Source organism: Amblyraja radiata, chromosome 21, assembly GCF_010909765.2.
Source record: "Amblyraja radiata isolate CabotCenter1 chromosome 21, sAmbRad1.1.pri, whole genome shotgun sequence".
NCBI classification, from domain to species: domain Eukaryota; kingdom Metazoa; phylum Chordata; class Chondrichthyes; order Rajiformes; family Rajidae; genus Amblyraja; species Amblyraja radiata.
The window spans coordinates 29,382,910-29,406,953 of NC_045976.1; the positions used below are offsets into that span (position 1 = coordinate 29,382,910).

At 41.0% G+C, this 24,044-nt stretch overlaps 1 protein-coding gene across 5 annotated transcripts in view; it reads right to left on the reverse strand.

Moving 5' to 3' along the window:
• Window positions 1-24,044, reverse strand: part of plxnb2 (plexin B2) — a 200,609-nt gene that overhangs the window by 31,223 nt on the left and 145,342 nt on the right. For all 5 annotated transcript variants that reach the window (XM_033039921.1, XM_033039920.1, XM_033039922.1 and 2 more), the window contains 11 exons: window positions 23,691-23,789; window positions 20,429-20,510; window positions 18,989-19,158; window positions 18,509-18,657; window positions 15,510-15,615; window positions 14,352-14,488; window positions 13,078-13,269; window positions 8,934-9,045; window positions 6,146-6,346; window positions 3,231-3,404; window positions 988-1,124 (listed from right to left, as the gene is read on the reverse strand). In XM_033039921.1, coding sequence (XP_032895812.1) covers window positions 988-1,124; window positions 3,231-3,404; window positions 6,146-6,346; window positions 8,934-9,045; window positions 13,078-13,269; window positions 14,352-14,488; window positions 15,510-15,615; window positions 18,509-18,657; window positions 18,989-19,158; window positions 20,429-20,510; window positions 23,691-23,789 — 1,559 coding nt within the window. The remainder of the gene's footprint in view (window positions 1-987; window positions 1,125-3,230; window positions 3,405-6,145; window positions 6,347-8,933; window positions 9,046-13,077; window positions 13,270-14,351; window positions 14,489-15,509; window positions 15,616-18,508; window positions 18,658-18,988; window positions 19,159-20,428; window positions 20,511-23,690; window positions 23,790-24,044) is intronic.

Here is a 24,044-nt window from a genome sequence, read left to right on the forward strand (position 1 = left end):
CTTGTTTCTCAGTCTCATAACGGCTTCTTTGACTTTCATTGGCACAACTTTGGTCCTCATGTTGATAAACAGCAATAAAAGTTTCCAAAGGTGATGGAAAGACTGAAGAAAAGACCAGGTGCTGAGAGCTCTCTTATACCTGCATTAAGGAGGCAATTAAACGCACCTGAGCAATTACAAATGCCTGTGAAGCCATGTGTGCCAAACAATATGGTGCCTTGAAATGGGGGGGGGGGGGGGGGGGGAGGACTATGTATAAACACTGCTTCTACATGGTGAAACCTAAATGCATAAAAATGGCCTTTAATAAAATGTGACTGTGCACTTTAACCACATGTGATTTTTTTTCTATTACAAATTTCAAATTGTGGTGTACAGAGGCAAATAAATAAATGATGGGTCTTTGTCCAATACATTATTGAAGGTACTGTACATCACAGCTTTCCAAAACTAGACTTCAGCAATTTCAGACACAAAAACCAACATTCACATTTACCAACTATTTGTATTAATTCTGCCATTGCCATTTACAAATCCCCTAAACTACTTTATATACACTTTTGTTTTGCAACATCATCTGTTGACATTTAATGTATCCTATCTTGTACGAGCACAGCATGCCTAGATTCTCCTCGACCCTTTTATTCTGATTCCATTTGTCCTTTAAAGCTATATTTTTCAGCCAGTTTCAACAATATTTTTCTCTCCACAGATTCTGCCTGACATTGAACATTCTAATATTTTCAATTTTTTTCCAGATTTCCACCATTGCAGTATTTTTTTCATTTGCATCGTTTGAAATGACAAACAACATTAGTTTGTAAATTATTAGAAAACTAATGTTTTAGTTACTCGATTCCATTCTGCACTGCTTCTCTCTTGTTGCTCCATGGCATAGAATGAGACGGGATATCAGCTTGCTAATAATGATCAAACCACAGGCCAAACCTATTGATATTCTTAAATAAAACAAAATGTTTGCTGTACCTGTAGCAGTAAACAGACACACCGATAATCAACATCATGGGGATCAGTACAAGTGGCAAAATTAAGCCTAGATTCTGCTCTGCAGGAGTGTCATATTTTACTTTTCCCAGCAGGTATTCACGGTATCCCATTTTAATCTGATGAGAAAAAGACAGCTTCCAGTAATCATTTTATTGCACTTAACACAATTCGCAAACAAAGTAAAAAATCTTATTATTTATTTCTTCAAAGAACTGAAATGGCAATAAAATTGCTTCAATTCTTAATTCAAAAATGCAAAATAAAACAAAGAAAAAAAGAAATAGTTGAGAGCTAGATTTTGAGAGGTCAGCCACATGACCAAACACACACACAGGGGGAAAAGACTCCGTTGACAGCAGCAATAAATAAATTACATTCAAATAGACACAATCCTGCAGCCTTGCCTATAGAAAAATATAAATCTTTTTATTCATTCATTTATTTTTCAGGATCTGTGCTTTGCAGGCAAGACCAGAATCTATTGCCCATCACTGACTTCCCTTCAGAAGTTGTTGGTGAGCCACCTACTTGTGTTTTTGGGGTGTCTAGTTATGTTGGTTATGAAGGTACTCCCAGTGCTGATGGGTAGGGAGTTTCAGGATGTAGACCCACAAAAATATTTCCAAGGTAGGAAATTTGGTGGGGAACTTTAAAATGTTCTCAAGCATCCAAAGCCTTTTCCCTTCTTTGCGGTTGGTGCTGCAAGTTTGGGATGTGCTACCAGAGGGGCCTTGACTTTCCAAATGGTAGATGAACAAATGGTAGCCTCTGTGCACCAGTTGTGAAGGGAATGGAGGATGGGAGACTAGTCGTGAATTGCTTTTTCTTGGACAATGGATCAAGCTTTGAATTTTTGGAATTGCACTCGAGTATGCCATCATACTCATTTTTCCGTGTAGCTTAGAAATATGGAATGGAAAAAGGGTTTTCAGCCCACCGCGTCAGTGCCAACCGGCGATCCCCATATACTTGCGCTATCCTACATATTAGGGACAATTTACAATTTTTACCGAAGTCAGTTAATCTACAAACCTGTCCATTTTTGGAGTGTGGGAGGAAACTAGAGCACCGGGAGAAAACCCACACGGTCATGGGGAGAACTTACAAACTCTATACAGACAGCACCCGTAGGATTGAACCCGGATCTCTCGCGCTGCAATGCAGCAGGTTGGGCCGAAGGGCCTGTTTAGACACTGTATGACTATAATCATTGGGTTGCATTTTCGTGCGACAAATGTTACTTGCCACATTAGCCTATGCTTGAATGTTGGCTTGTTATTGCTACATGCAGGCACAAACTGCTTTATTCGTGAAGGAGTTGCAGATGCAACCTAACGTCATGGAATCACGGGCAAACTTCACTAATTCCAGCCTCATGATGGCAGGAAGGTCATTACTGAAGTAGTACACTGCCTCGATGATCTCAGTGATATGGTGTCGCCGTGTGTTATGGCCTCTAACAACCACTTCCTTCTGTGCGAGGCTGACTGCGGCCTTTGGAGTGTTTGCCTTTTGATGCTCCATTGACTTGCTCCTCTTCATCCATCGTGGGCCTGTTGATAATCTTCTTCTATTTCAAATATGTATCCACTAATATGTATCCTGTAACTTTTCCAGTTCTATTCACCCACAACTATTTGCATGGAGTACGTCTCCAGCCAACTGCTCCTCCATTCTCAGCAGCAATTTTGGATCACTGATTCTTGCCACAATAACCAGATTTGTATTTCTCCAGTCACTCTCCAAACCTCTTGAACCTTTCTACCTATTCTTTCAACCTTCTCTACTTTACAATTATCATGTATGTTGGAATGATATTTTTTAAGTTGGTGTTGCTTGTATACTCTATCTACAAAAAAGCAGGTGTACAGCATTGCAAAGTTCATTTCATTTTAAACAATCTAAACAAATTATATTTTCAAGGACACATAGAAACTGGCCTGCCTGTTGAAGGCAGCAATCAAATGTTTGAGATGCTGTTTCCATCCAGGTACAAGTAGTATCATAGTTGGTCAGCATTAAATCCCGTTAACCTACACCAATTCCAGGAGCATGTACTTGTCCAACCTGAATCATCAGACAAACATTTGGAATACTAATTCCACTGGAATATCTTCTGTCACTGGTGCAGTGATAGAAGGTAAATCATAGACTTCTTAGGCCTGTTACAATTTAATAACCTTAACTTGAAATGAATTATCATAAGAAGTGAAAATACATACAATAAATTCTGGAAGATCTGAATTCAGGTCCCTTTTTACCCTCTTGGGTGGTGGTTGTGTTTCTGGGGGTGTACACACAAAATCATTCAGAGAAAGAGTAGTAACTTTACATTCTTCCACTCCAATGTAGGCTTTCACCTCTTCTGCTGTCATTGCATCATTGAGACGAGTTCCCTAAAACATCAAGCAACGGGAACATTTGTTGAGGGACAAGAAGCAACGTTTATGCAAGCGGTTCTTGAGCCAAGCTCAGAAATTGTCCACCTTAATTTTACAGCTTTTGTGCAGAACATGCCTCATTGGAAATTCTCCCACAATATGTGGGGATGAGTCAAGATGGATTAAATATACAAAACTAAGTCCCAACTAAATGCACACACTTCCTTTATCTTTCTTATGATGCTATGAGGGCAGGGTGTTTCATTAATACATTTACATCAGACCACCACAATGTAATTGAATGTAGGCACAAGGACCAGCAAGTCTGAAAAGAGGCCTGACTCAAAACATCACCTGTCAATGTCCGAGAGAGAGAGAGACGGTGCCTGACCCGCTGAGTTACTTCAGTACTTTGTAATTAACAATGTAGTTGAATTTTATTGCCACTATGCAGGTTTCCCAGGGGTCAGGAAACTGGGTAGGAGCTACCAGCTCTACAAGTATCCAACACTCCCCTGTGGGTTATGAAGAGGAAGCTATTGGTTTGCATCCTGCTCATTGTGTAATCTACCCACTGCCCTTTTTCCATCTGATTATTGGAGCTCTTTCAAAGTGCTTCCTGATGGTGGGTTTCCTCTTCAGCCACAAGTCTGGCTGTCAATCGGATTGACTTTTGAGCGTGAAACAGACCAAATAAAGTTATCATTCTGCATTCCTAGTTGCAAGTAATGCATCCTGGTAAAGAAATGAATTTCTGATTGCAAAGTGCTGATTGCAAAGCTGCTGCCTCACAGCTCCAGCAACCAGAGTGCAATCTTGTGTAGTTTGCATGTTCTACTTGCAACCATGAGGGTCTCCCCTGGGTGTTTTTTGGTTACTTACTACATCCCAGACATTGGGGGGGGGGGGGGGGGAGGGGGGTCAGTAGATTAATTGACCACTCTAAATTGTTCCCAATGTGTTGGTGAATGTTATGATCAGCTGGGAGACATTGACAGGAATATGGGGAGAAAAATAGCAAGACCAGCATAGGATTTGTGCAAATGGATGCTTCATAGTCTGTGTGACAATGGTGGGCTAAAGGGCCAATTTATGTGCTGTATGACCCTGTATCTCTTCAAATTACATCAATAGACAAATTAGATTATGTGCACTAGAAAAGGAGAAGGATTGCTTGCAATGAATAGCAGGAGGCATTCGACTACGAAACTTGGTGGGTAAAAGAATAGAACGCCTTCATTTAAATCAAAATTCTTACAGACATGAAAGATCCTGTCAGTGTCTCACTGTCAATGAACCGATTTTGAAAACCTCTTGTAGTGTATGCTGCCATGGCAATAACTTGCAGAGAGAGGTCTCATAAATAATAATGAAAATGACCAATTATTCAGCTTTGTTGCTGCTGGCTGCATCATGAATATCTGCCAGAACGCAGCTCATTGCCTTTCCTCAACAAAAATCAATTGTTTTTAACAAAATGGGCAAACTTGCTATAATATTCCTCCATTTGACAGCAATCTTTCTAACACAGCACAAAGTCAATGTTGTACCACAGCGTTAAGACAAATCAAAGCTCAATACCCTCGTTCCAATTATTCATTACGTTTAATTTTCAAAAATGCGACTGAATAATATGACAGGATAAGCTGAATTAGAAAATGAAATGGTTATAATTAAACAAAGGTGTCAGAAACAGTGCGGCTGATTTTTTAGAATGGTTTTCTGATACCCGTTGGTTGAGCAGATTGTCAGTACCAACCAACTTTCAGTGTGCTGATCCTACCCGGTTTTGTAATCAGATTGCAATGATGTACCACACACAAATTTCAGGTTCAAATTAGGGAATGTCTGGACGTGAATTCTTCCATCACCCTGTGCAAGTGAATCAAATTACTAGCAATGACTAGTAGGTATAAATTTCAAGCGTTGGAAAGACTGTTTAGGTAGCAAAAATGTCCGGAACAATAAAAGCAAAGGCATCAATCTATTTCATGCAATAGATGCACTGGGGTGATATAGTATTTCAAATACGGATATGAAAACAATGAAAGTAAAGAAGGGGTAAGTAATGAACTGGTGAAAAGTGTCTGTGCCTGCAACCTGTGGGTGCCTCACACTGCAACAAGCTGTGACAGACATGAAAGTGCTTGAATATATGATGGAACTGACCACTGCTGCAATTAACAGTGTTAGCACTAGAATGCATGTTGGTCTCATTTACACAAGACATTGTAGTATTATCGATCTGTTTATCTGCTCTGCTGACTTAATGTTTGAGTTGCCACTTCTGTGTGAACATTGCCAGGGAGATGCCCTCATCTGATACCCCCTTAACATATTGACAATCTTGTACTATATGATTCTTTAAATGTTTTTTTCTGAAACAGCAGTCAGCTTTAGGCACCCATTTTAACAGGTTGATTGGAATGCCGGAAAATTGTGTGGATATTTGACCTCCACAACTGAGGACCAACTTTGGTAAAATTCAATTGAAAACTCACAGAAATGTCTGCTGCGAATCCATAACCAAACTTGAAAATTGGATGAGCTAAATGTATGGAGATCTGATAAATCAACCTCCATCTATTTCAGATAAAATAAGTCTATTTAGCATTCTGTAATTGAATGAAACTAAATTGGAAAATCTTTATCAGTAAACTGGGAGTATGAATCAGTGCAAAACACAATACATAAGAAGAAAGATTCCATTGTAATGTAAACACAGATTCAGAACACATTTGAGCTCAACCACTCACCGCCAAGATGATTGATGCCTGCTTGAGAACAAGGACTCCATTTGGAAAAGGATTAAAGTGTGGATCCTCAACATATTGAAAGTCAAATGTTATATTTAAATTGTCTAATATGATGAAGAATAATGGTTTCATCTGATTCGCAGGAGGTGAGGGGAAGATGAGCATTGTGTTGTTGGAATTATTCAATGCTTCCGTTTCATTCTGCAAGAGAAAAAGCGATATTTTTCTTCCAAACACTATCCATAGCATTGACAATACATATGGTAGTGAAGAAATATAAAATATTTCCATTGAATTGGCAGAGTATATTAGTTTTTTTTTATTTTGTCACAGAAGCAAAGCTCAGCAATACTGTGACAATATCAAATAAACACACCAGGTTCAGCTGAATCAAACACTATTGATGTTTTGACCTCTGCCCATTTTTCCACAGATACAAGCACTCCATCAGTTCTAATTCTGCACTGTAGTGTCAGACTGACTGCCTTAAATCAATCAATCTATAAATATTTAACATTTTCAGTTATATATGTATAACGAGTGGAGACAGAATCAGATTTAATTCATGCTGCTTTTCCGATAAGTTACCAGAAATTTATGGACACATTACAATCTGCAAAGCCTTACTCCAAGATCTCCACACCTTACTCCGCACCTAAAGTAGGCGGTGTTAATTATAGACTAGCCCTTTTCACAGTGGCGCATTGTTGGAGTTGCTGCCTTACAGCTCCAAAGATCTGGGTTCAATCCTGACTACCGGTGTTGTCTGTATGGAGTTTGTACATTCTCCCTGTGACCGCATGCGTTTTCTGGGTGCTTCTGTTTCCTCTCACACTCTAAAGACATACAGGGTTGTATGAGAAGGAACTGCAGATGGTGGTTTAAAAACGAAGAAAGACACAAAAAGCTGGAGTACCTCAGTGGGACAGGCAGCATCTCTGGAGAGATGGAATGGGTGACGTTTTGGGTTTTGTGTCTATCTTCGGTTTAAACCAGCATCTGCAGTTCTTTCATACACAATGAACTTTTATCTTGCAACTTAATTGTTGGTAAGGCACCCTACCGAATGCCTTCAGGAAGCCCAACGATCTATAAATCTCGACCCGAAACGTCACCCATTCCTTCTATCCAGAGGTGCTGCCTGTCCTGCAGAGTTACTCCAGCTTTTTGTGTGTGTCATACAGGTTTTTAGGTTAGTTGGCTTTGGTAAAATTGTAAATTGTCCCTAATGTGTAGGATAGTGCTAGTGTACGGGGTGAACGCTGTTCGGAGCGGACTTGGTGGGCAGAAGAACTTGTTTTGTGCTGTATCTCTAAAGTCCAAAGTCTTTAAAGTCTAAAGAGAGGAAAATGAGTACAGATCTGACACATAGGATGTTAATTTTCTCATGTACCACCACATTGGCCTGAAAACCAAGATTGTAACAACATGCAGCAGCCAGCTGATTGGCCCTCTTTACTGTTATGGTGCAGCCCGAGCAGTGAAGCTGCACAAGATATGGGAGAATTCCGAGCAAACCTTTCATCCCCTGGCTACTAGTTTCTTGCTAAAAAAAAGTGAACAACATTTGAAATCTAATGGGGACCGTGTGTCCATTTATCTGCTTGAATCAACTATTAGGTGAGTTATTAGATGGATTGTTCAATTGAATCTGTTGTAAGTCTTCAGTTACAATTTCAAAAAGAAATAAACACAATGTGCTCAGAGTATGCAAAACCCATTTCTCCACGTTCTTAAGTCCTAAATATTTAATGGACCAGAAGATAAACTGCACTTTGTTTGGATACAGAATGACTATTTCTCTGGCCCGCACAGGTTTATCGCCTCTCTGCAGTACTTCAGTGCTCCACAGCACACAATAGTTCAAATGATTCATCTGTTTCCATGCGACTAACATTCAAACACCTCCCACTCTCACTCCCCTTACTAATTTTCTTTGCAAAGGGTTTAAATTTGCTGCTAAATTATATCTAATTTGATATGGTATAACAAAATTCTACGTATAATAAAAATTGCTCCTTAATGGTAATTTGTTCTGGTGTACAACGCAAGTACTGAGAGCGGCACGGTGGTGCAGCGGGAGAGTTGCTTCCTTACAGCGCCAGTGCCCCATGTCGCGGGTTCGATCCTGACTACGGGTGCTTGTCTTAAAGGAGTTTGTACATTCTCCCCATGGTCTGTGTGGGTTTTCTCCGAGATCTTCGGTTTCCCCCCCACACTCCAAATATGTACAGGGTTGTCAGTTAATTGACCTGGTATAAATGTAAATTGTCCCTGGTGTATGTAGGGTAGTGTTAATATGCGGGGATTGCTGGTCAGTGTGGACTTGGTGGACCAAAAGGCCTGTTCCCGCACTTAATCTCTAAACTAAACAAGATTGGGAGGATTACTACACAGTGTTCTGATATGCATCTGAACATCTTTCTCTTCACAAGCCCAGAGTCTGTTTAGGAATACTGATGCCCAACATTGCACTAATCGTAGCGTCACCTAAAACTTCTTGAACACATAGACGTCATTTTTTTCCAAACAGAATGTATTGCCAGATTAAATCTATCCATGTAATCTGGATGACACAAAAATAATCATCCCCATGATATAGGAATCTAAGAAAGTGAAACAATTTAATGCTGACAAGAGACTGTGGATGAAGTGTCTCGACCCATAACATCGACTGCCCATTTCCCTCCACAGATCCGCACAGTTGCTCCAGTTTGTTTTCTGCTTATTTTTAATACTGCCCATTTGCAACACACCATGTGGCAATGTATTAATAAAAAAACAATACCTTATCGACAAGAGATTCACCCAAGGCTCCATGTTTCCGCACTTCTATTCTCATAATGCGTTTTTGTACAGCGTCAAATCCTTGTCCAAACACTGTGATATATCGGCCCCCACTACACGAAGAAAAAATAATTTAAAAAATGCAATCTTACATATATTGCTTAATATTTAGTTTAAAACCGGTGAATATTTATGTGAGAGACTTACATAAGTGCATAAAATGTGAAAATGGCATGACTGGGTTTGATCTTAAAGAATAAGGAGAACAATTTCAATAAAAGCAGATAGATTCATGGAGAGATGGACAATATGTTTTGATTGTGAACAATAGCAAAATAGATCAATTCATCTTCAAGGAAAACAATTGATAAATGTTAAGGACTAAAATGTAACCATGGTCTTTTACATAAATAAATTATAGATCTACTGCAATTGTAGAAGTTGCAATGGTTTAACATTCTCCATTATTATTTAATCAACCAACTCAGCTTGTCCTTTCACCGTTTGAGTGAGGGAAATAAAAGGTTCAAAAATTCAGGTCATGTCTGTACTAGGAAAGATGATGTTAAGCTGGAAGTTTACATCTGGTGCAGGGAAGTTGACAAGGATGTTGCCAGAACTCATAGACCTCAGCAATAAGGGGAGGTTGAGCGAGCTCGGACTACTCTATTCCTTGGAGTGCAGGAGGATGAGGGGTGATCTTATAGAGGTGTACAAAATCATGAGAGGTGTAGATCGGGTAGGCGCACAGAGTCTCTTGCACAAAGTAGGGGAATCGAGAACCAGAGGATGTAGGTTTAAGATTGGATGGGAAAGATATAATAGGAACCTGAAGGGTAGCTTTTTCCACACAAAGGATGGTAGGTGTATGGAACAAGCTGGCAGAGTGGTAGATGAAGCAGATACTATCGCAATAAACATTTAGTCTGGTACATGGATAGGACAGGTTTAGAATGATATGGGCCAAATGCAGGCAGGTGGAACGGATGTAGATGGCACATATTGGTGGGTATGGGCAAGTTGGGCAAAATAGCCTGTTTCCATGCTGTATGACATCTGTTATGAAATGCATCTTTCTCTCTCTCTCTCTCTCTCTCTCTCTCTCTCCCTATCTATAAATACACACACACGTACGTTGCATTGGGGGAAACGTGTGAGTTATGGAAACGGTTTGCGTTGGGGGAACGGGTGAGTGGTGGAATATTGCGTTGGGGGAACAGGGCCCAATGTCCCACTTTGTCTAGTAATATCCTAAACGCTGCCCAACCCTCATAACCCATCAGTAATATCCAGCTGAACTTTAGATCGCATTAGACAATCTAAAAACACTGAAATAAAAACTAATGGGCAATGATAACCATGAAACTACTGTATCACAACAAAAAAACTACCTACTTTATCAATATACAGTAACAATAGTAAACCATCACCCTTATCTGGTCTGACTTGTATGCAACTCAAAACTCAAATAAATGAGCCAAATGGTGTTGCAAACTCCGTGGATTGTCACCTTGTCGTGGTGGAGAAGCTTGTGTGGTCCTGAGATCCTCAGAGCGATGTCGTCTGGAGCTTTGCTCCTGGTAGGGCCACCCATGGTGGTAAGGTCGAGGGGGAGGTCTCTGACAGAGCAATTCAATCAAGACCTCAACGGTGGAACAGGCGGAGGACAATGGCTGACTTTAGTGGAGCATCACAACGACTGGGAAAGCAGATGAAGGCTGCAGCAGGAAAGGGTCTCCGGTTGTCTTGGACTCCATGCCACTGGATCCTGACCACTCTCAACCCCAACCCACCACTCTCAACCCCAACCCACCACTCTCAACCCCAACCCACCACTCTCAGACATGATATTCGCAGTATGCCAATTCAAGGAAAAATTCCGAGAACAAAGGCAGCCTTTGTACATGGCCTTCGTAGACCTGACAAAGGCATTTGACTCGATACACCGTCAGGCTCTTTGAAGCATACTATCAAGGTACGGTTGTCGTGACAAGTACATCAGACTACATTTCAGCAACTACGCTCTGTCCGAGCCCTTCACTGTGGAAACGGGGGTCAAACAGGGATGCATCATCGCACCCACCTTGTTTGTCATCTTCATTGCTGCCATACTTCACCTCATTGGTGAAGAGCTGCCACAGGGGATCCCAATCCTCTACAGAACTGACGGTGGGCTCTTCAACCTTAATAAGTTGAAGGCCAAGAGCAAAGTCAGTAACACCGCCGTCATGGAGCTTCAGTACGTGGACGATTGCGCCATTGTAGCACACTCTGCAGAAGACCTCCACGGCATCCTGAATGCCTCTGCCAAGGCATACAGAGCCATGGGCTTAGCCTTAAATATCAAGAAGACCCAGGTCCTACATCAACCTCCACCCAACCAGCCGTCTACCCAGCCCACTATAAAAGTGGAAGACACCACTCTTGAAAACGTTAACCACTTCCCCTACCTTGGCAGCATTCTTTCCTCGAAAGCTGACATCGACTCTGAGGTCAACCATCGCCTGACTGGTGCCAGCGCAGCGTAGGCCAGACTCAGGAAAAGAGTCTTTGAAGACCGAGACCTAAAGGCTCAAACAAAACTGCTGGTCTACAGAGCCGTTGTCCTCTCCACCTTGTTGTATGGAGCAGAGTCATGGACCACCTACAGCAGGCACCTGAGAGCCCTGGAACAATATCATCAATGATCCTTACAAAAGATTCTGAGGATCAGCTGTGAGGACAAACTCACCCACATCAGCGTTCTGGAGGAAGCCAACATGACCAGCATCACCACAATGATGCAGCACCAACTTTGATGGACTGGCATGTCCAACACACGTCTCCCTAAACAAATCCTGTACTCTCAATTGAAGGAAGGTCGGCGAGTCCCCAGCGGGCCAAAGAAACGCGTCAAGAACACCATCAAGAACAGTCTGAATAAATTCCACATCACATCGAGCAACTAGGAGCACATTGCACTGGACAGGTGCTCCTGGAGGAAAGCTGTGCAGGAAGGAGCTGCACATCACGAAATGGAACTACACCGTGCCCTAGAGACAAAGCGATAGCTCGACGACCACCATCCATCGCCAGTCTCCACTGCCCACGTTGCACCAAGGTTTGTGTGGATCGCGGATCGGCCTCTACAGACATCTGCAGACCTACAAGTAGACGACACTATGGAGAGGAGTAGACAGTCATATTCATTTCGACTGACTGCCGATGATGATGGTAGCAAACTACTCAATGGTATCATGCTGTTGTGATAAACTAAAACCTAACTTGCTCTGATCTCTTCAGTTAGAAACATGTAATTTTACAGCAGATGAGGCAGCCACTTGGCCCACCGTACTTGAATCAGTTCTGCGGCAGTTAGCCAGTTATTTTAATTCCCATGCAGTTTTTCATTGTATTTCCGATTTTTAAGAAGATTATAAAAAGGTCGGTACGGAAATTACCAGGTTCTCTCCAAACATAAGAAGAGCTGACATAGTGTTGGTGCAATAAATCCCAGCATCTGTACAACCGGCCCTGCTGTCAAGCCACTGACAACAGCAGTTAATGCAGCTGTTGCACAGCTCAAGTGACTTGGCTTCAGTCCTGACCTTGGTTGCTGTCCATGTGGAGTTTGCATGTTCTCCCAGTGACCACGTGATATTCACCACATAAGGCCATAAGTGATAGTAGGATTAGGCCATTCGGCCCATCAAGTCTACTCCGCTATTCAATCATTGCTGATCTATCTGTCCCTCCTAATCCCATTCTCCTGCCTTCTCCCCGTAACCTCTGACATCTGCACTAATCAAAAATCTATCTATGCCTGCCTTCAAAATATCCACTGATGGCCTCCACAGCCTTCTGTGGCAAAGAATTCCATAGATTCACCACCCTCTGCATAAAAACATTTCCCCTCATCTCCTTCCTAAAAGAACGTCCATGCTCCCATTTCCTCCCAAAGATGGGCTGCAAGTTATCCCCAGTGTCGGTGGGCGGCAGATGAATTTGTGGAGAGTTTGTGGACATCTGTGAGGGAATTAATTCAGGAAAAGACAATTTTGGGAGAATGGGAATGATGGGAATGTTCCAAGTGCTGGAATAGATTGAACAGGCCAGGACAAATGAAACAAAAATGTTTTGAATTTATGAATGTAGACGACACTTACCTAAATATGCTTTTCATTGGCTCAACTTCATTAATTGTTGGGTTGGGGACATAGGAAAATTTATTACTCTCAATTTCCTTTCTGGATTTGTTCCCATAATGTACGTAGACTGCGACGTTTGTAACATGGGCTTGAGAAGTTGCACTAGTATAGGGGCCTGTGATGCAGATCAAGCTCTTATCAAATGTTGTCCTGTAGAAAACAAAAATAAGCATCAGGAGAATTTTAACCAATACCTCACACACTCAATCCAGCATATTTTAATGAGGAAGCGGAAGAGGGACACATGAAGAACTTGAAATCAACTCATTTATATCAAAATGGCTCTCAATAAACTCTACCACTCTACAAGTTGAAACTGTTGACATCTCAAATGAGATTTGAAGTAACTCACATGGTTAAATAAAACATAGGAAATAGGTCACAACGAAACAGGTCCAATTTAGTTTAGTGTTGTTTAGAGATACAGCGCGGAAACAGGCCCTTCGGCCCACTGGGTCTGCGCCGACCAGCGATCCCTTCACATTAACACTATCCTACATCCACTAGGGACAATTTTTACATTTACACCAAGCCAACTAACCTACAAACTGTACGTCTTTGGAGCGTGGGAGGAAACCGAAGATCTCGGAAAAACCCGCGCAGGTCACGGGGAGAACGTACAAACTCCGTACAGACAGCACCCGTTGTCAGGATCGAACCGGCGCTGCATTCGCTGTAAGGCGGCAACTCTACCGTGACCGCCCTATTACACAGCACATTGTGTATAACCAAGATATCTGAAGGCACATCTTAATCACTTGTATGCAGCAGCTAATCAGTGTAACTGCAGAGGTCTGCCAATGTTGTAATAGGAACATTTAGCCCTTGTTTGCTAAGTAGACGAGATGCAATTTGAAATTAGTAACAAATGTTGTATGTGGACAACAATGAGAAAGATAGCAACCTAAAAATTGATATTAATTGACTTTGTCATCTGAAGACTCAAATGCTTCAACAAACTCGTAGACTACCTCCCATTTAACCCTCTGAATGTCAGCTCATCAATAACACAGCAGGCCCTCCCCTACAACTCACCTAATCTCATTCACCTGTCATTTCTGTGACTTGTCCACGTACAGTGGGCTCTCAGTTAAGCAGCCGCTCTTATTCAAACAGCAGCTCTGGCTTTTGTCCTCCCGAGGTCAAATCCCTTCCCAGCTCAAATCTGTCACAACTGCCACAATGTTTTATTTTGTAGTCCTTCCCCAAGATCAATGTTTTGTTCCACTTACAGAGTGCATTGAATCTGGCCAAGCATCACTTTTACATCCTCTTGCTTTCCAATGTTTAGATTCTCTCCGGTGATTGTTAGACTGGTTCCTCCAGCATGTATCCCTCGTGATGGACTTATAGCTAAAGGCTTAGGCTCCTGAACAATTGTAAAACACCAAAAGGTTAGCTGTATTACATATTTGGAAATTCATAGCAAATGGCGTCAAGTTTGGAAAAGGGGAAGTACAATGGGATCTGGGGGGTCCTTGTTCATCAGGCTATGAAAGTAAGCATGCAGGTCCAGCAGGCAGTGAAGAAAGTGAATGGCACGTTGACCTTTATAACAAGAGGAGTCAAGTATAGGAGCAAAGAGGTCCTTCTGCAGTTGTACAGGGCCCCAGCGAGACCACACCTGGAGTATTGTGTTCAGTTTGGGTCCCCTAAATTGAGGAAGGACATTCTTGCTATTGAGGGAGTGCAGCGTATGTTTACAAGGTTAATTCCCGGGATGGCGGGACTGTCATATGCTGACAGAATGGAGCGGCTGGGCTTGTACACTCTGGAGTTTAGAAGGATGAGAGGGCATCTTATTGAAACATATAAGATTGTTAAGGGTTTGGACATGCTAGAGGCAGGAAACATGTTCCCGATGTTGGGGGATCCAGGGGCCGCAGTCTAAGAGTAAGGGTAAGCCATTTGGAACAGAGACGAGGAAACACTTTTTCTCACAGAGTTGTGAGTCTGTGGAATTCTCTGCCTCAGAGGGCGGTGGAGGCCGATTCTCTGGATACTTTCAAGAGAGAGCTAGATAGGGCTCTTAAAGATAACAGAGTCAGTGGGTATAGGGAGAAGGCAGGAACGGGGTACTGATTGGGGATGATCAGCCATGATTACATTGAATGGCGATGCTGGCTCGGAGGGCCGAATGGCCTACTCCTGCCACTATTGTATATTATCTATTCAGTGTTCTCTGTGCGGCTTCGTTAAGCAAGTTGACAAATGTTTCTTTTTTTCCAAATATTATTTCTTCTTAGAATACATCTTATAAAGTTAGCATTAAGTACATTTTTTTATTGTTGAAATATTGGATAAAAATTTGTTTTTTCAATTTAAGATAATGTAAAAAGGAGTTATGAGACCAAAGTTCCAGTAAAATTCAGTGGCCAGTGAATACTCACAGTGTATGTGAACTTCATAGCAGACATTCCCACTTTGTTATTATTTGTCACAATGCGAACCAAATGACTTTGTGGTTTAGAAACGTTACCTAATTCACAAACAACCCTGCAAATATAGTTAAATGAAAAAATCTTTTAACTGATCAATTTGAATCCTTGAAAATAAAAGCAGAATCAATCAAAGTTGAATTGTATGTGAGCGATTCCCATCCCCCAAAACAGGGACCTTGACACATTTCTGTTGCCATCCATCTCAATAATCATTGTGCTTCAAGAGATAGGAGATTGGAGGCTAACAGAGATAGGATTTGGGAGGCAACCAGACAGAAATGGTAATTTTTGGAATCGTACTGTTCAAAGTGCCTAAACAGCTCTTTAAAATAAATGTTTGAAATTACAGTTGTATATGGAACACCTGTGTTACAATGCTGTAACACAATTGTTTCATACTGTTGACTCCTGCGAACAGTAGACCTGTAGAGAACAGAATAAGGACCAGGGTCTAAAGAGTCAAGTATTACCTCTGCTTTCTGGCTTCTACAGTATTATTCCTGATCACCAAGCCTTTCTGCCAGCTGACATGAAAAGGGCGCCTGGAAGGAGAAGGGACGGTTCTGCAGATTGTGCAAGAAGGAACTGCAGATGCTGGTTTAACCGAAGATAGACACAAAAAGCTGGAGTAACTCAGCGGGACAGGACCCATTCCTTCTCTCCAGAGATGCTCTCTGTCTCGCTGAGTTACTCCAGCTTTTTGTGCCAATCTTCGGTTCTGCGGATTTCTGGGAACTGCTCAAAAGCCCACAGCTGGGGCAACTGGCTTGGCAATCAGTCAAATGAAGCAGTAGCTACAAAAGTGCTCAAGGAGCGCATGGAACTACCCCAGTTGGATCTGGTCCATATGTTGTGTGTCAAAGACGCAAGTCAAAAAGTATATGGAAAGAGAAAATCTGGGGCAAATCCTGGCAACAGCGAGAGATGGGAAGTTCAGGAAAATGGTAACTAACAGCGATAAAAAAAAATTCTGAAACAAATTTGCAAAGGATATTTTTTTTAAATCTACAAATATATTGGGAAAAACAAGGAACAATATGGACCTTTCAGTTCTTAGTTTAGTTTAGTTTATTATTGCCTCGTGTACCAAGGTACAGTGAAATGTTTTTTGCTGCGTGCCATCCAGTCAGACAAGACTATACATGATTACAATCAACCTGTCGACAATTTACAGATAAAGGATACAACATTTAGTGCAATAACAGTGACATTGTAAGGAAGTTAAAGAAATTATGAACACATTGAATGATAAGTCTGCATTAATTTTCGCATCAAAGGAAGAGGTAAACATTCCAGGCATATTGAAGAAACTGATATGAAATCCAGGAGCAGTCTTGCCTTTCCTTCTGCTAGCTGTCTATGCAGTGATGACAGATAGATCTTCCACAATCTCAACACACAAAGTAAAATGCTATGGAAAATAGCCAAACCCACACTAAATGCTTTTGTTGAACCTAAAATGGTAGAGAAGTCACAAGGACCATCTGAAAAGATCATCTGTAAAGATAATTTTTGACTGAAACAGTATGTTGATACTGGACATTGTACCATGGAGCAAGAACACCACAGCCATTGAATCACCACAGCCAGTTAGAACCAGAAAAGACTATCTATTAACTTAAGTATCCCAAGGACTTTATGCCAAAGTAATTCATGTAAAGACTGTATAGATATTTAAAAGTTCTAATATCTTGAAGGCCACCAGGGACGCCGGGGAGATGGCTGCCCTGCCACCAGTCTGTTCATATTTTCTTTATTTTTGTTATTTTTTAGTGTGTTAAAAGTTTGTTTTAATATTCTTCTGTTTGTTTTATGTGGTGGGAGGGGGGAGGGTATCGGGGGAAACTTTTTTTCAAGCTTCTACCTTCCCGGAGATGTGATCAATTTTTCAGATCACTTTCTCCAGGCTCTGTGGCCTACCATCGATGGAGCTGGATGCCTCCTCGGACTGTCGTGAGCCACACCGCAGGGCGCGGACTTAACATCAGAGCTGATCCCTTGTCTGGGATCGCTCCCACCGCGGAATCACCAACAAGGGCTCGCAGTCTCGGGTGAGGCTAGTTGGGAGCTCCAACGTCACGGAAGGCTCGACCAGCCCCGACGCGAGGTTAGATCACCTGGCTGACATCCCCCCGATGCGGGAGCTTGATCGCCTCGACGTGGAGGGCCCGAACGCCGCCGGCTATGGGAGTCAAGATCATTCCATCAACGGGGGCTCGAGGCCCTCGACTGAGGAAGAACAAAGGAAGAGACTTGAACTTTATTTCGCCTTCCACCACAGTGAGGAATGTGTAGGAGTCACTGTGGTGGATGTTCATGTTAAAATGTGTTTTTTGAATGATCTGTTGCTTTTAATTGTATGGCTGACCTGGCCAATGAAATTCCTCACATGTTGCAAAACATACTTGGCGAATAAAGTGTGATTCTGATTCTGAATATATCAAGGAGATTCTAAGAGAAGAGCAACATGGAGGTGAACTTTTTAAAGAAAATCAGAGGCTGCGAACAAACTTTCCTGATATTTCTTTCTTTCTTCATTATTGTATTGAGCTGATAAAGCTTTATCTTTATTTATCTTTGGAAGCAGATTATTATTCTCTGAGCAGTGTAATTAAGAAATGCAGGCTTTCAAGACAATTAACAGTCTGATAAATTAACAAAATTTAATTACATCCGCTGCACCACAATCTATAATTAGGTTAAAAAAAATTACAACCATTGAAGATCTATTTCCAATCTAAAAACCTTATTTTGATAAATAAGTACAATTTTGCCACTGACATAGCTCAGTGAAAGTACAAGTGCTGTTGAAAGAGGTTATTTTCAAACATGAATGGGTGAGCAAACACTGTCATATTTAGTAATTAAATCATAGTAGTAACCCATTATTTTTTATGCAATATTTTAATGCGATTGTTACTCATAAATAACGATAATTTTTGACATACCTGACAGAAATGTCATATTTTTCCTGGATTTGACTGCAATAAGCGTTTCCAACTTTGATCTCTTTGACATAATCAGAGCGTCTTCCAATATTTGAGCCCGTAATGGTCAGGAGAATTCCTCCTGCGAGTGGTCCATTTACTGGGTCCAACTGAATAAGGGAAGAATTAATTCATAGGTTAACTCTGTGCATGCAGTTTTGATTTTTCTTTCAAAAGGCTGATCGTTCTCCATATATAATTTGACAATAAAAAAAAAAGATGACCAGACATTTAATTAAAACACCTTCACAGGGCCCAGTGTTTTATGAAGTTATCTCTTTTTTAAACGGTTTACCTATTAAAACTGTTCAATTGTTTACATAAAATGCACATTTGAATGTGGACCTTTTTTACTGTGAATAATTGACTGCTCATAATGTTATAGTGATGTCTCAAACAGTTTCTAATTCGGAGAAAATTATAGGAAGGGAGGTTACGTACCTGCAAGATAGTTGGGGCTGGACAATCATCCATATTTTTAACCGGAACTTCGCAAAGGTTTCCAAAAACACATTTTTTTGTACTGTTACACCAAACACACATGTATTTTGGCTCTGCACTGAGGCATAGACTGCAGTCGGTGTTGCTGTATCCACAATTGTAGAGAGTCACTGAAATTAAAATAAGTTTTAATAATATAAACCAGAATGTGTTTGTCTATCCATGTATGGTAGCTATTCATGAAAATTAATTCCAATTTACACAGACAATTACTGTAAAGATTAATGATTGCCAGGCAAATCAAGCAATATACAAATGATGGTTTTGTTCAAATCTCTTCCCTGCCTTGAAGTTTATTTAAGTAACCATTACTCTGGGAAGAGCAAAGAATTGATTACCAAGGGACTTGATTCATCCTTTCTACACTCACTTTCAAGACATATTTCAATGCTTCTAAACATATTACAACATATTCAACCTGAAACCTAGCTCAATTTCTTAATTAAACAAGCAAATATGCACTGACAACGGGCTGTCTAATCCCAGTTTGGCTGCTGTGGCAGAAATTGCCTAAAAATTGATTGAAGAATCCTAGAACTAAGTCATGATCCTCATTCAAGATTCAAGAGAGTTTATTGTCATGTGTCCCAGATAAGACAATGAAATTCTTGCTTTACTTCAGCTCAACAGAATATTGTAGGCATAAATAAATACAGAACAGATCAGTGTCTTCATATACCATTGAATATATATATATATACACTGTATACACACACACACACACACACACACACACACACACACACACATATATATGGACTTATGGAAGAGGTCAACTTTAAAACAAAAGAACACTGCTGTTGTATACCTTTTGGGACAGAAAGATCTATTTGTATCTCCCTTTTAAGCTGCCCCACAGAAAACAGAAGAATAATGAAAATATGTGTTGTTCATTTCACTGACTAATCTGCATGTTTTATTAGAAACCAAAAACTGTTATCCTAATCTCAGATAGGAATGAAGAAAACAAAGCTCTGAAAGATGTTGGGTGTGTAGACATCAAAATCAAGTTGAGCAAAATGTAAAGTGATGAAGAACTTAGATGCTCAAGCAGTACTGTGGAGAGAACGGGCAGGTGACATTTCAAGTTGGGACTGTTCCTCATTTTACCGACCCCGAAATTTCGCCTGTCTAATCCCTCCACAGGCGCTGCCTGACCTGTTGAGTTCCTCCAGCGCTTTATGTAATGCTCAATCTGCAGTTCCTGTTTCTTCAAAAGCAAACTGGCAAACATTTTCTGGAGTAGGCGAGTGGGAAAATAATTTTCAGAAATACATTAAATGTTAGAGCTGGTTCCAAACTTAATAGTGGCCTCTCATATTGCACCATGTTCTTAAATTTAATTTTCCAATTTCTGAGACTAAAATATCCCTCACTTACCGTCCAGTCTACTGTCAATCGTCTTTCCGTCTGCTCGCACAGAGAAACGAAGGGTAAGGGTTTCATTTTTATCAGAGGAAAGCTACAAGAGAGATGTTTTGAACAATTAACAATTTTAACAAAGAGTTTATTTAAAACTCAACAAACTCCTGAATGAAATCCCTTTGGTGGCAAGTGCAGGTTTTATTTGGTTTATCCTTGCTTGCAGTGAGAAAACAAGGTTTTGGGAGCAGGAGTGGCTTATTGGCGTGTGTAAAGCGGGAGAGAGGAGAATTACAGACAGGTAAACTAACCCCACATTGTGACTAGATTCGGACTGGAAAAACAATTATCTAATCCTATCTGATAACCACATGTGCAGACTCAAAATTCAGCCTAAAATTTGTCAAGGAATCAGGGATACAGAAGTTTACATTTGCCAAAAAATATTTGCACAGGTTTTTTTTAAAGCATCCAGGATTTCCCAAGCATTGGATGGCATTCAATGTTCAAACCCAAGCGCTGTGAGCCAGACTCCTGATGTCAGTTGTACGTTGCTGGGAGGTGATCAGTCATGCACAAGGGGCGTTGTTGTGAGGGGACCATAAATTTGAGAAACAAAGCTTGAGCTTAATCAACACAGTAATTAATGTTTATTGAATAACTCATCACTGCCGCACAGTATGTCAATTCTCCTTAAAATAAAACTCTAATAGACTTTCTGCTCCAGTATCAATATATAAAAATGTAAGTACTTAATAAATAACATAATTACATTATATGGGCAGCCTTCCAAACCACCACAGCTAATACAGCTGCCTCTCTCATGTAACTGGACAGATATACATGCATTAATAATTTATCTCTGCTGTCTGGAAGGTAGCATATATTATGCTGGTATTTAATACGTTACTCCAGAAAAGCTTCAGAGCATCACTCATGGGAATAAAATTAATTTATTTGCTAAATTAAAGTAATGAGCAGAAAGCTTTCACCAAAATACATCAGTCAATATTAAAAATAACATACATGAATATTATAATTCAGAGTTATGGCATATTCAATGGATCCAATGCCATCTTCTACCACTGAAATATCCACTTAGATTATGGGCAGTGCATGGGTTTCTGGCTGAAAACTAGATCACCAAGCTTCCTGCCAAAGTGGGTTTTGAGTCTGAAGCAATGGATTGTACAGTTCTAATTTCTACCCTAGAAATTGCAGCTGTAAAGTAACCTTTCTCTTGACTTAAGGATACATTCCTCTTACACTTAACAATGTTACCATATATTTTAATGAGGCTTATGAATTTTAAAAGGGCCGAGGAGAAAATGAATCGTTTGACAGCTATAAAAATAAATATAAATTGAAACAGCAAGTCACAGATGTGTGGGAAGAAAAGGGTTATAGAAGGAAAGGATTTCAATCTCACGAATATTATCTGAGATTGCCTTAGTTAGAAAAGCATAGAGGGAATGGAAATTTTGAAGAAGAGCTTTTTGAGTCAGTACATATATAGCCCGAAGGGGCAGTGTTGCACCTAATCCTAACTTTGTAAGTTATGGAAAGGTTCTTAAAGGCTCTTAAAGGTTTGAACAGGCTACATGCAGGAAAAAAATTCCCGATGTTGAGGGAATCCAGAACCAGGGGTCACAGTTTAAGAATAAGGGGTAGGCCATTTAGGGCTGAGATGAGGAAAAACTTCTTCACCCAGAGGGTTGTGAATCTGTGGAATTCTCTGCCACAGAAGGCAGTGGAGGCCAATTCTCTGGATGTTTTCAAGAGAGAGTTAGATTTAGCTCTTATGGCTAAAGGAATCAGGCATGGAAATCGCTATCAAAACATGGGGGGGACGGACACAATTTCTTGGAGGCTGCGTGCGCGCGCATGCACACACACACAAATGCGCATGCACGCGAGGCTTCGGCCGTGGGCCCTGTGGACGGCAACATCGGAAGCTGACCTAGTTGGTGACCGACTCCAAACTCTAGCAACAGCAGCTTCGTCCGCCCCAAATCGTGGGGCTTCAATCGGCCCGTTCGCAGGGCCTTTCATCGCCCGGCGGGGGTTGCAACATCGGGAGCCTCGATCGCCTCGATGCACCAATTTGACCGCTGGGCGGTGGAATATCCCGCGACCGGCCGCGCTGGGCGATGAAAAGTCCTGCGAACGGGCCGATTCCTACTCCTGCACCTATTTTCTATGCTCAAGTGTTGTCCAGAAATTAAGGAGCTGAACACGTTGATTTCAATATCATTGCGCAGAATCTGGGAGATGCTACTTGCAGGCAAATCTCCATCCAGCAAGTCGTAGTCTTCTAACAGTGAAATAATGAGTGTTCTGAGCCAATTTGTTCCTGTGAAGCTGAAAGGTGAGAAAGGCAAATGCAACAAATCCTGTATGTCATAAATATTGATTTAAAAAAAAGGAAGCATGTGGTGCACTGAAAACAAGCAAGGTCTTTCAGAGAAAATATGTAGGGGCTACTTAAAAACTAAATTAAGGGGGCAAAGAGTTGCGAGGAAATATGTTTGACAGATGAGATTAAGGAAAATCCTTTGACAGCCATAGGAGTGAGGTTAACCAGGGAAAAGGCCAATCTGTGCATGGTTCCAGAGGACATGGGTGGTTTGAAAAATCTGAGCTGGAAGCAACAAAGCAGACTTACTTAGTCAGAGAGACTGGCTGCCGACCCATCTTCCCATGCCTGCTTACTCTCCCGTCAAACCTGTTGCTGTGATCCTCTTCCACACTCTGTTTCTGATCAATTCCGACTCACAAATAGTTGAGATGATGAACCGTTCGCAGCAACAGACTGTCTGTACCAAATATTTTGAGGGGCATAGATAGATTGGATATCGAGGAACTTTTCCCCATAACTGAGAAGTCTAAAACCAGAGGGCAAAAGTTTAAGACAAGGGGCAAGAAGGGATTGGACTGGTTGCAATGTGTAATGCATTAACCAAGGAGGTGGAAGTGACAGGTACTTACACAACAGAAAAAAGTACTTGCACGAGCACTTGCATAGTCAGGCAGAGCAGGCTATGAAATAAGTGCTGGTAAATGGAATTAGTACAGATGAACACTTGATGGTCGGCAATGGCATGGCAGAAGAATTTGTATGAACTAATTATTACATAGATGATATTGCAAAAGTAATTAATCCACCCAAGGGGTTGTGGAGTTCTTAATATCATTATTATTAGCTGCAAGCTTTAACAAAAAAAATACACAAAATAAATCATATAACATAGTAAGAAGCACATTTAATTGAATTACTAACCTTAATCCCATCACTGGAAAACTTATTTAATGATTTGGCCTTCACAACATAGGTGTTTTCTTTGGAATCGACAGTAATTACTAGGTTCAAATTCTTCCCCTGTATGCAGCAAACATATGAAAAGTGAATTGATTAATTCAGGACAGCAAGCATGGTTTATACACAGCAGATCGTGCCTTACTAATGTGACTGAGTTTTCAGAGGAGATGACAAAGTTGATCGATGAGGGTAGGGCAGTGGATGCTGTCTACATGGGTTTTAGTAAGGCATTTGATACATTTCCTGGTAGGCTGATCCAGAAGATTATGATGCACAGGATGAACAGCGTTTTCCTTCTTTGTGTTTTTAGGTTGT